Genomic DNA, 12,975 nt, shown 5'->3' on the forward strand with positions numbered 1-12,975 from the left:
CAGTAAGATAATTAAATAACTTAAACAATTGTCGACATTAGAAAACCCTCCACTGGCCGATAATAGCTTTTTCTGTCAATCCCAAGTTGGGGAGTTAAAAGGCTATTATATGCATTATGTGTTTTGAAGTGGTACTGGATAGGCTAAGAATAATTCATGGAAGAGTTTGAAGAGCAAACTTTTTGAAATCTGTAGGAAGAAAATGAAAAAAATTCAAGGCAGAATATGTGGAAGTCCTGTCATAATCAAGTCTGCTTTGAACAAGCTAAACTAGCCTCAACCATGCTTTTGATAAAACTAAACTGCTGTATTTGCAGATGATTGGATATACGATAAAATAAACAAACATAATGATATCTTCGAGCAGGCAATACAAGGTTCCACTCTCCCTAGAGTCCTATCTTACATAACATATATGGACAATTGCAAGATCAGAGGAAGTTACAGGTTTGCTGTACAAAAGCAGCAAGACTGGAAATATTGAGCACTGAATATCTACCTAGCACTGAAACTTCAGCTTTCTGAAGTCGTAGCAAGTGAAAATGACAGCATGTTGGAGAGGAAAAGATAACCATAACAATGCTCGCTAAGCTACTAACCTACTTATGGTATTTATTTTAGTCGGATAAAGGATTATCAGGGTCAATCTCATCTATTAAAGACCCATGCCTGTCTCTCAAGCTCTCTTCATTGAATTTCTGAGAGCTCTTTTGTTCCAGGTTACTGCTATTGGATAGGTAGGTATATCTTGACTCCGAGACAGTCGGATTCCTTCTTGAAATCTGATATTTGTTCTCTTTGCTTGTGAAGTTAGACAAATTGAATGGTCTCTTACAGATACATGTCGATGGAAATTCATGGAAATCTCCACGGCCTGGTTTATTTTCCTCAGGTTCTCCCAAGAAGCCTCTTTGGCATGATTTGACTTTTCTAGAGAATGTGGCCCAATCCATCTTATCCCGTGCCATGAACAATGCACTGAGCCTTTTCGCATTTGGTCTGATCGTCCTCTTGTGCCCCATGTACCTCCTTTGGAGAGAAGAACAAAAGAATGAGTATCCACAAGTGAAACAAGATAGAATAGGAACCAAAAATGTTGAAAGCAATGTCTTAAAATGTATGACAGTTCTAAATTGCAGTTCTCTTTTAAACCTATGAAGTCCTGCAAGAATTATCAGTACGAGGGAATCCATTCGAATCCACTTTGGCATATGTATAAAAATCTAAAGAAAGTACCAACAAATGACCAATTTTGGCAGTGTTATAAAAAGGGTGTGGTTTCACAGGAGAAGACAGAGCCACTTCCATTTTACAGACTTGCAGCATTCATAGAAGTAAGAAGTGTAAAATAGCTAAAAAGGACAGTTAGTAATGCTTTACCTTCTACCAGCAAGGATCTTTGCCATGTTCCCGTTATTGTTAGTAGCAAAGACATCACTTTCATCACATACAATGTAGTCAATTGCAGCAAGACGCGAAGAGTAAGGGAGAAAGGGTTGAAGTTCTTCACCAGCAAGCATCTCTTTAGTATAAAAATTTGGGAAAAGCTCTCTTAGAGGCTGCAGAGTTTTCTCTCCACCATATATTTCACCAGATGCAACATAAAGATATGTGTCATTATTGAAGCCAAGAGCCCGCAGCATAAGCCCGACTTCATGAGGTGTTAGTGGGCATTTCCCTCGTGCTCGTTCTTCATCAGGGCTCAACTCCTGAACCAACAAAATGTACAGAAATCCATTTATGATTTTCTGCTTTAGTATCATCCAGATTTGGGATGGGGTGGTATCAGGCTGAAAAGCACTCATAGTTTCTGAAGAGGATATGATGTAAAGTTTTTACTGAAGACCTAATTTTAACAACATAGCCTCAAATTATCACTATTTTCTTGTGGTGGACAATAATCTTTTTGTTTTTTTGCTATTAACTGCGGTGGATATTAGTTTTAAAATGCAATAGTGATGAATTCGTTGTAACTCTGCAGATGATAGATAACTTTCATAGACAGTAGTTACTACTTACTACCAGATAAGATAGTATGGAAAGAGCGTATGGATGGCCTATTCTGAGTTAAGTTTGCATATGAAGTTGTCGTCAAGTAGACAACAAGAACAAGTATGGCTGTGGAAATTGACATGGAGAAACAAAGCACCTTAACAAAGTAGAGCGCTTCTCATGACTAGGGGCTAGCGAGGCTGCTTGACCCAACAAAGTCTACAAAGAAGAGCTATGACTATTTGCAACAGATGTGTAGTGTGAGAAGAAGATTACAAAATCGTGAAACACTTGTTCATACACTGCAGAATCACAAATCACATTTGGCACATGTTTTTGAATATGCTAGTAGTTAAATGGCAGATACCAGAATCTCCTCAAGACCCGCTACTTTGTTGGAGTGGAAGAAGACGATAAAAAAATTGTAACGGCTATATGGTGGATTGTGCGGAGGGATAAATAAAAGATACTTTTAAGGCATAGATGGTGCCATGGTGGCCTGTGTCGAGTGAGAGAAATCAAATACTCTGAAGGCAAAAAGGAAATGATTTGAAGATTAAAGCATTAATGTTTAGCTCTCTTAGGATTTTAGTGTAAAATTGAGAATGTACAAGTAGACAGGATGGTTAAATACTTAAATTCCTTAATTGTTTTCACATGTAGCTTGTGTAGTAAGATGCACATTGTTGGAGTTGTATTACCTTTCCATTGCTCTCATTGGATGTTATTCTTTAATGAAATTTTCATTACATTTAATTTTTTAAAAAAAAAATCATTGAAACTCAATTGATCATTGCTTCCCTATATATTAGACTTTATCTATTCAGGCTAACCTCCACAAAAAATAGCATTTCAGAATACTAACCCAAGCAGTGACAGTGCTTAAGAAGAATATGAAAAGGCTGCAGCAAGGAAGTATTGAGTTCACAAGCTTGGCAATAAAATTGTAGCTCTACAAATCCTAGATAGACAGCATAATGTACATGTGCAAAAGACACCTAATAGCACAGAAGTGATATCACCTAAATTTGCGTGTAACTAATACATAAGCATAATTCTTCAGTGATTGAGATCTTACAGGTAAAGTAGCCCATCGTTTTCTTATCTCACCCAGTTCATATCTTTCCTTGTCGCCCCCACCATAGTAGCACCCAGAGAATGCCAACATATCAGGTTCAAACCTAAAGAACATAATTAAGCACAAGAGATATGAATAGCCAGTAGAAATCATAAAGTTAAGGGGCTGGTCTGTATTGGCTAAGGAAGATAAGTATCAAATGGCATCAGTAAGATGTAAAGTTTCTCAAGTCTAAGTTGAAAATTTATGCCACAACTCCCGGCAAAGTAGCAAAGTAGTAATAAACTCGAGGGCATCCTCACCCACAGCCCCAGAAAACTTCGGAAATGGAAGTCTGAGAAACACTCTGAGCTTTCCAGTTTCTAAGCAATTAGTGAACTCACACACTCAAGTACAACCAAGAAAGAAGGTCAAGTACAGGTCCCTTCTTATTGAGGGAACATGGATCTACAGCCTATTAAAATTCACTTTCTTTTTTCCCCTTTTGTTATCTTCATTATCATGCCACGGGGGTCGGGGAGAGAACTCCCAACTCCTGAATTGAAGACAAGATCCCTCCTTACAGTACAACAAACTTAAACTGAAGTGCGCGCGAATAGCTCCAAAAATTTAACACACATGAAGAAGATGATCACGTCAAACTCAAAAGGCCTCGACAGTTGCAACTTCAGTTCTAAGTTTTATTTTCACTAAAAAGTCGCTTTACTTAAATTGCTTAGTGAAAAATTTAGCTAAGAGTATCAGAAGGCATGCACCAAGTCAAACTAACCTCAAGTGAACTGCAATGAAGCGTTCTTCCATCCTCCGCATACGGAATACAAGTTTCTGACCAAGATTCCTAATGGGTTTTGTGAATCTTAAGGCATGATAATTCACACGGCAACGCAATTTTTGTAGCTCTTCATCAAGGTCACTAGCAAGTCGATAGTCAAACTTTGTCAACTGAAGAACCTGCATGCAATTCGGAGCCCAAACATCACAAAATGTTAACATAGTCATGCATTTCCTGGAATCCTCTTTTACTTTAATAAGACTTGATCAGCGTAGGTGAACTGTGATGTTGATGAACAAGAGAAACAAGGAAAGTTCACACGTTAAGAGATAGTGTCACTTAGTTTGCTTCCTAATTGGCTAGGTAAACTTCCTTCCAAGAATGATACTTCTTAAAAAAGCATAAATAGATATGATGTCCATCTCCAAAAAAATAAAAATAGACATGACTAGCTCTCGCAGAGATAATTGATTGACTGGTCTAAAAATACCTCTGGACTGAGATAAAGCATAGTGTTACTTTTGAAATGAAATGGAAAGCATAATAGCTAAGTTTATTACTTCTCCACTTCCCCATTTGCCGAGAAGTATGAATTATTTCCTTTCAAGCACACAGTTATAGACAGAGACCTACAACAAATGTCATGATCATGTTAACTAATGACCACAACAAAAGCCTTAACAATGCTGAAAAGAGCTTTATGGAAAAAAAAAGAGATAATGAATTTCCTGACCATGTCATTATCTTTTATGAAATCCAAACATGCTATTATATGGCTAGGCCCAAAAAGAAGAGCAAAAATGGTATATTTTGGCAAAAGAACTAACTGGCTTGGAAACAAGTTCAAGCCATGTCTGAAACTGAGACTGGATAGGTCGCAATGGGTTAAGCTAATATTAGGAGAGCAGAGAGATTTAATCCCTAATCAGAGTACATCTTTTGCTCTTGCAGGTCTACATAGAGCTCACTGAATAGGAGGTCAGGCAGCAAAACAACCATTTCCTAAAGTGCAACACTATATCTTGGAATCATCAGCTCCGACAAGAAATATAGCAGCTAGCTTAGGTGTTTCACAGATATAAAGTGTTGTTCAGCACTAAAGATCACTTACCTTTCTTCTTAAGAGTATGGGCAAAACTTGCTCCAAGTAATATTCAGGCTCCGATTTTCTAGGAACTCGCATGGTATATGGGGGTTTTTCCATTGACATCATGACCTTCTCTGGAACTCTTTTAACAATTGTGACATCCTTTGCAAGGTAAGAGATGAACCAACCAACATCAAAAATGTTTGAAAAATCACTGCAAGTAAACAAGCTGTCTCAGTAAGAAAAAATCACAAACTTGCTTAAGATATATGCACATGCTCCTCCAATAAACTAAAAGAAGCAGACAAACCTTTCGTCCTTCCAAAATGAATGATGATCTAATTCAGGTACAACTAAAGTGGCATTGAGAATCCGTGCAACAACTACAGCATCAGTTATCTGATAAGCAAGAGATATATTTCAAAATTTAGATGATTGTGACATGGAAGTAAAAGAGCAAAACAGAAATATCACAAAAACCCCAAAAATAAGAGAATAAATGAATGTAAAATCAATTTTTTTTAGAGAAAGTCAAGTAAAATATGCTAGATGATTTTTCCCTCTGCCAAAGCCTTGGTGGGCAAAGTTGGGTGGTACCAGCGCTTGGTGGGAGGTAGCAGATGCCTCATGGAATAATTAAGGTGCCACTAGCTGGCCCAAACACCACCATCATTAAACACACAAACAAAAACCAAGTAAAATATACTTACGCCAGTTCTTTGTTGGTTGAGACCTCCACTAGTTGCAATAAGCAAATATCCGTTGGAAAATCGCTCACGCACAGCAGCTACATTTCATTTTGGTAACATTATAGAAGATGGTTATTTTCACTATAAGTAAGGAGTAACAATGGAAAATATGGAAAACAGAGGTGTGTGCCATTGCATGATAGAGACACAAACAAAGCCTTCAAGAAGAAATTATCACAGCTAATCACAAAGATGCCCATAAAGGTTTTGAAAAGCCTAAGTCTCCTGACAGCTAAGCTTTTTTTTTTCTTTTTAAAATAAGTAATGGACAGTTTTAATAGCGCTATCCAGCAAGAAGAGAATTCTGAGAGAGAATTACAAGCAAGGTGTAGCAAGATTATGTGTAGTTTAACGTAAAAAGTAAGTCTAACATGGCTGCAACACCATATACATCATTCACGAAAACAAAAACATACACTTTGTTTGAGTCTAATTTAAGATTAAAAGGTCCTTGTATTCCTTTCTGTCCATGAGCTTGATTTCATAAACTTCAGATTTACCTATAAGGTAGGGAAAAAGGATTGAAATACTTTGGAGAGGACCTTTTACCCCTGCATTATTTAATAGTGTTTTTGAAGGTATATATGTGCCCACGTGGACATCATAATTATTGCATCATTATAAATAGTAACATGTCCACGTGGCACATATATACCTTTAGAATACACTATTACATAGTGCAGGGGTAAAAGGTCCTTTCTAAAGTTCGGTATTGTTCCACCAATTTCGGTCAAAGTTAGGATATATTTTCGAACCCTTTTCCGTATAAGGTACTTATGATTTAAGATGACTGAAGTTTATAACAGATTTGGGTCAAGTAGCTGATGAGTTAGTTACATGTCTTACAACTTTAATTTAGGCATCAAAAGTTCTGGACTTTGGAATACATTCTCTATACTTTATGGCAAACCAAGTAATCAAACAAGTGACAAGACAAACTCCAAGAAAGACATATTGATAGTAGTGCCACCAGCTCACGTAGAGTTCAAAGTAACTTATGCTTGGTAAAGCTGAGAACAATGAAGTTAGGGGAATAAAGGTAAGGGTTGATGGGTCATGGGGTATTCGATTTGAGAGGGGGAACAGTAGAATGCGGCGCTCAGCTCCCCAGTCATTAGAAAGTAGGATGTGACAAGTTAATTCTCTCTCTTTAACTTCCTAGCCAAACTGAATAATAGAATGAAAGAACACAAATCAGGCAGGGGATAATTTCTTGCTTGAACTAGATAACGTAATATACTGCAATAATTAACTAGCATTAATGTTATTATCTTTCAGTTGAAATCATAATGAAAGGTGTAAATGTAACTACTAGATCTTCATAAATTTAAGATGCCAAAGCCATCGAAATTACAGTGTCAAATCAGGTTCATGTTTAAACCAACAAATTAACTCAACTCATGCCAATAACAAAAGGAAATAATTGAAACAGCATTCCAAAGGCACCACATAAAGCACTTATAAACTTACAAGAAAAATGAGGGCCTCTCTCAGTAAAATGAGGGCCTCTCTCACTGCATCCATAGTAAAAACTTGAATACCTTGATTTCCAAATGTCAATTGATAAACGATGACTTCCATCCTGGAAAATATCATAGAACAAAAATGTGATGCTTAAATACACCAGGACACACAATGCAAAAACATAGTTTTTAATGCCATGCATGTTAGTGTCGTAGCCACAAACATTTGCTTTTCCATATTAACTTTTGGGTCAGATTAGCAGCATCGGCATAACAACTCCAGCATTTTGTCATTTCCACATGAAGACATGTCCTTTCTTAATGCTTCTACTAAAACTACAATGCCTCAACCCCATACTAATGAGATTGGCTATATGAATCCTCAATAGTCAATAGTTTAACTTTTATAACAAAAAAGAGGTTCTTTAGAGGAAAAAAGGGCAATTAAGAGTGTTCTCATACAAGTACTTCCCTAAGTTTCTACCGACATACAATGCTTGCAGATTCGCCTAAGCAATCTTTTTGTTTCCATTATGTTATATTCTTCAATGATTCTGCATGAAATTTCCAAGATATAGTAGGTCAACTTGTACAAAGTCCCTCATAAAAAGACAAGCTCCTACCTCTCCTTAAAAAGAACACTAACACCTATATAGAAAGAGCCAAAAGATTTCCAAAAATTGAAGCCCACATTATCAAATATCAATTGTTAGCCATCACTAATTTAGCTGGCGGGAGATGACATGTATCCCGTAGAATTAATCAAAGGTAAGCAAAAGCTGAGCCGAACAACATGATTATCAAAAACATTGAAGACCACAATATCAAATATCAATTGTAGCTAATAATAAAGGTGACAAGTATCGTGAAATTAGTCGAGCCGTGTGAAAGCTGAGCTGGACACCACGATTATCAAAAAAAAAAAGAGGGTAAACTAACTTTTTGGTTAGATTACCAGTTTATAGAACCAATTCCTTTTAACGATTCGCTGAGAATACCATTCAACATCAGATGCCACATGTCCAGTAAAGAGTGAAATCAACCCCAAAGCAAACAACATAAATCCACAAATACATGTCCATGAGATCGGCCTCCGCGACTGCGGCGGCGACGGCGACGCCCCATACGACGGCGACTGGAAACAAGAAAACACAAAATGCTGCTTGTGCTGATGATGCACCGCCGCAGCCAGATTAGAAAACAACCCACCACTATATTTCCACAGTTTGGCCAAACCCATTTGTAAAGCCACTAGCTTTCGATCTTCTAATAACACCCTTTTTGCTCATATTACCATTACCATCAAACCCCACAGCCGTAATCTTTTTCAAGAAAATCACATAAAATGGTGTAAACTCAAATTACATTCACTCTCCCTCTTTCTCTGTTAATAAATGCAGCTTTTTTTCTCAAGAAACCCAAATTGAGTTTTCACTGTAGAGTGGGGTTTTCTAATTTCTACACAAATCTGTAGAGCTCTTCAAATGGGTGGAGTATAAAAACACTCTTGTAGTATTATTTTTTTTTATTTTCCCAAGAAAAAAATTTATATGAGAAATTTGAGAATGAAAAATATGAAGAATAATCAGTGTAATAACTATTACATCAATTTCATTACCTTATTTAAATATACTCTAATTACTTGTCTATTTTTTTTGTTTTTTATCTGTCTTTATTTATCTGTCCATAGTTCATTTTGATAAAATTAAAAAAAAAAAGTTATCTATCGTATACTCAATTAATTAATTTAAAAAAGATAGAACTTATGGAAGATTTCAAACTTTTAATTCTATCATATTCATAACTAATAGAAGTAGAATAGAAAACTCACTACGTCAATTATTATTTTTTAATAAGTATGTCAATTTAATAAATAAGTAATTAAGAACAGAGCGACGGAGAAAGTATTAACTTACTTTATTTCATTGAAAATATTCAAGCACAAAGTTTTAGTTTCATATTCGATAGTCTCAAAAATACTCATCTATCTAACTAAATAGACTTGGATAGTTGGATACAAACTGATCGCCACCTGACATATCTAAGCTAGCGTTTGGCCATAGATTTCCAAATATTCTTGGCAAATATTATTTGAGTGAAAATTTGAGGGAAATTTCACCATGTGTTTGGCCATAAAATTTGAGAAATATATTTCACCTTTTTAGAAAAATATGATTATAAACACAAGTTTTAAAAACTATCAAAACTAACTAAAAGTTTGTATTACAAGTCAATTGAATGTTCGTTACAACAATAACAAATAGTGTCCATGACACTAAAGCAATGTGGTAATTTGGAGTGAGTGCAACAAGAATTATTCCATATCGTGAAGTAGACAAAATACATGACTTTGTTACCTAGAGCCAATTTTTAATAATTTTCATCAACAATCTTATCATTATTTAATATTCACTAAATTTTTCATCACTATTTTGGTGTTCACGTAAAAAATTATGTAATACAACGCAAGCAACTACTAGAGAGGGTGTTTTTGTAAAAGATAAAAGATTGGGGTAAAATTTTAATTTTTAAAATATCCCAAATAATGAGATTTGGCCCAAATACTAGAAAAAACTACTATTTGGAAATTTGGGATATTTGCCAAAATATTTGCCAAATAATGGCAAATTGTATGGACAAACATTATTTGCCAAATTTTTCCCAAATATTATTTGGAAAATTTATGGCCAAACGGGCCCTAAAACTCTTGTAAGGGATGATGCTTTTAATAAAAAATCGAGAAAAGTTATGACCCTATACTTTGTGAGAATTTTGAGGTGTATTTCACTATTGTATTTAAGTTTAGTTAGTTAAGAAAAATAATATTTTTAAGACTGTCAATAAACACATAAATGAAACTAATAATTCACGCATAATATAGGAATGTTTTTATTGTTTTCGATGATTTCCTCTATTGAATTATTATAATTTACTTTAATATTAAAAATTAATTTAATAAATTTTAAAAAACGTAACATAATAATTAAAATGAACGAGTAAATCGAAACGAGAATGGACAGAGAAAAGGGGTGCTTACGAAGAAAGGTTCATAAAGGCCATAAATGAAGGTGAATGCTTAAACGGCGTTTAATTTTTGTGGGAATGGGCAACTCAACTTCTATGTTGTTAAAAAAATAAAATAAATTTGAACGTCCAAATTAGGCTAGAAATAAGAAAAATGAAATTACGTGGAAAAAGTGAAAAGGATAATATATATATATATATTTTATTTTATTTTTTATTTTTTTTAAATGTAACATCATAAAATCTCTTCTATATTATTTTCAAATCTTCAACAACAATCAAGTGTAATTTCATACTTTTGGCCATATGCATTATTACTTTCTTATCAAGAGTACTATTATTATTTTTTATAGAAAAAAGTGATTTTGAAGAATAGTTTAGCTAATTTATTTGAGATGTATTTTTAGTAGTAATTTGTAGTTGATTAATTTTTCTATGAAGTATTTTACAAGTTAAAATATAAAAATTGAGTACTGTTAATTTTAAATTTATAAAATGTATTTATAATATGTGTAACGTTATCATTAAAAAAAATTTAAAATACTTATTTGAATGAGCTGTTTTTTTATTGCTTCAACTTTAAAGCATAAAAACGTTATATATTACTATTCGAAAACACTTATTTCTTCACCAATAATCTCCCTATTTTGATGAAAAAAAAACTAACAACAATTTCTAAATCAAAACCTACATGAGAAATTAGAGGAATTTTATTTTTAGGGCTCCCCACATCACCATGCACATGCCATGTTACAATGCTCTAAATTTTATTATCTATATTTGTTAGTTTCTTTCTAAAAATGGATGAGCAAGGACATGATATTTTTTTAAAATATAAACAATTTTAGCATGATATATTTGCTCTCTTTTGTTAGCATATGTTAAAAAAAAAAAATCAACTCTAGCAATTTAAAGCACATATAATTTAAAAATAGCATATACAAAATTAAAAGAGGTAGTAATAAAAAATTTTGGACTTTTGCATAATCAAAGTCTTGCATGGGATGGAAATTAACAAAGAAAAATGATTCATTCATTAATTAATGCCCACAAAGAATGTAACCATTTTATATCATGATTCGAAATTATTATTTGAAAATTTAATAGTAATGGAGGAATAATTAAAAGAAATTCATTCTTGATCAAAAATTTCATATATTTTTTTGAATGAAAATGTCTCAATCGCTCATGTGTGTGTCTGAGTCAGTGTTGATAATCGCCTTTATTGAGTTAGGTTAGTGTGCTTTGCATGCTTTTCTCGAAGCTCATATTGAAGCTCACAGTCAAAAAGTTGTATTTCGCTAATCTCACTTTGTTCAAATGACTTGATCCTCTGAAAATAGCTTTTCATCAGACGATTTTTCTTGTAACCCTACTCGACTTTTTTATTATTGAAATGTTATGAATATTTCAATAATAAATTTAAATTTAATCGAACCATATCAATTGGAGAGGAATATAAACCAAATAAGTAGAAGTCACTATCAATATTCGAAAGTGTTCACGTAAGAACAATTTTTCGAAGCCAAAAAGAGATTAATTAGCATACGACGTGAACTTTTTTTTGTCGATAAACTTATTAATTTTTGTATTTATATTAAATTATTAATAATGTGACACGTGAATATTAATATACGCCAAATAAGAATAATGTAATATGCATCTCATTCGGGTTCCTTTATTTGCTAGTTCATAATAGCAAATGAATTTTTTGTGGTTCGATTTTATTTAGAATAAAGTATTTAATAAGAATTTTAGTATACCCAACTACTCTACACTCTAGAGTCTGGGCCAACAAAAATTACAAATATGGTTTATGCACTAATTAAACTAATAAATGTATGATATATATTTTTATATAATTTATGATTGATTATGATTAATGTAGGTGTATTCTTAGCTAATATAACTTATCACTTACAGTAAATTATCATATTTTGTTGCGTAAAAAGACCCCCTCTGACTTTAACAATATGTGGTAATAGTATTATTATTTCACATTTTCCATAGCATTACTAGACTTTATTTTTAATACATATAGGCCAAGTGTATAGAGAAAGTATAATGTATTTTAGTTTGCTTACCATTTATATCATAATTTCTTACAATATTCTGAAATAAAAGTTACATATTTGAACTTGTACCTTTCAACTAAATTAGTATAATAAATTTGACTGTAATCTTATATTCTCCTATCGTATAGGAGAGAGTTTCAAGTAGAAATAGACACATCTTTGTTGACATGTTTACTTTAGCAAAGACAATTTCAAATTCTTTTTAACTCTTGTTCTGATTTAATTATTAATATATAATTTTTTCGAAATTATGAAACTGTGTTTAGCTATCTTTTTCCGCCATATGATTATGAAACTAATTAATTAACCAACTCTCAAAGGACAGAGAAAACTAAAGCATCATGATCATCATTATGGAATTGATCACTAATGATGTTTGACTAATTAATGAGCTAGTGCTCTCTTTTAAAATACTTTGACTGTAATTAGTACTAGAAAGGGCCCCAAAGAGGATAATAGTGATTTCTTTTATTACTTTTTCTTTTCTAGAAAGGATCGTAAAAATAAATACATATTCTGTGTGAGTAGATTTTTTTTCAAAATTAAATACGGAGTATTTATTATCATAAAAAATTAAATGATAATTTAATCAATGTCATTGCATTTTGAAAGTTATAAAAATCTTTAATGATATTTATATAAAATATTTGTTATAATATCCATATTTACTTTATTATTTCCGATAAATATAATACGTTAATTGTCGCTAAATTCTTTATTTTGGGTGGTTGATGT

General features: G+C 33.1%; 1 protein-coding gene across 2 annotated transcripts; it reads right to left on the minus strand.

Annotated features, from left to right (window-relative positions):
- Positions 1-272: 272 nt before the first annotated feature.
- LOC107029092 (O-fucosyltransferase 29-like) lies at positions 273-8,654 on the minus strand. Of its 2 annotated transcripts, none has more exons than XM_015230405.2 (9): positions 8,097-8,654; positions 7,149-7,260; positions 5,640-5,716; positions 5,240-5,328; positions 4,954-5,143; positions 3,840-4,021; positions 3,071-3,173; positions 1,381-1,709; positions 273-1,029 (listed from the first exon to the last, which is right to left on the minus strand). In XM_015230405.2, exons 1-9 carry the CDS (start codon positions 8,379-8,381, stop codon positions 618-620), a joined length of 1,779 nt encoding a protein of 592 aa, XP_015085891.1. In that variant the 5' UTR covers positions 8,382-8,654; the 3' UTR covers positions 273-617. The 2 variants fall into 2 exon arrangements, with proteins under 2 accessions (XP_015085891.1, XP_015085892.1); XM_015230406.2 differs by having other exon boundaries at positions 7,220-7,260; positions 8,097-8,308.
- Positions 8,655-12,975: the final 4,321 nt, after the last annotated feature.

Source organism: Solanum pennellii, chromosome 8 (genome assembly GCF_001406875.1).
Source record: "Solanum pennellii chromosome 8, SPENNV200".
Classification (NCBI taxonomy): domain Eukaryota; kingdom Viridiplantae; phylum Streptophyta; class Magnoliopsida; order Solanales; family Solanaceae; genus Solanum; species Solanum pennellii.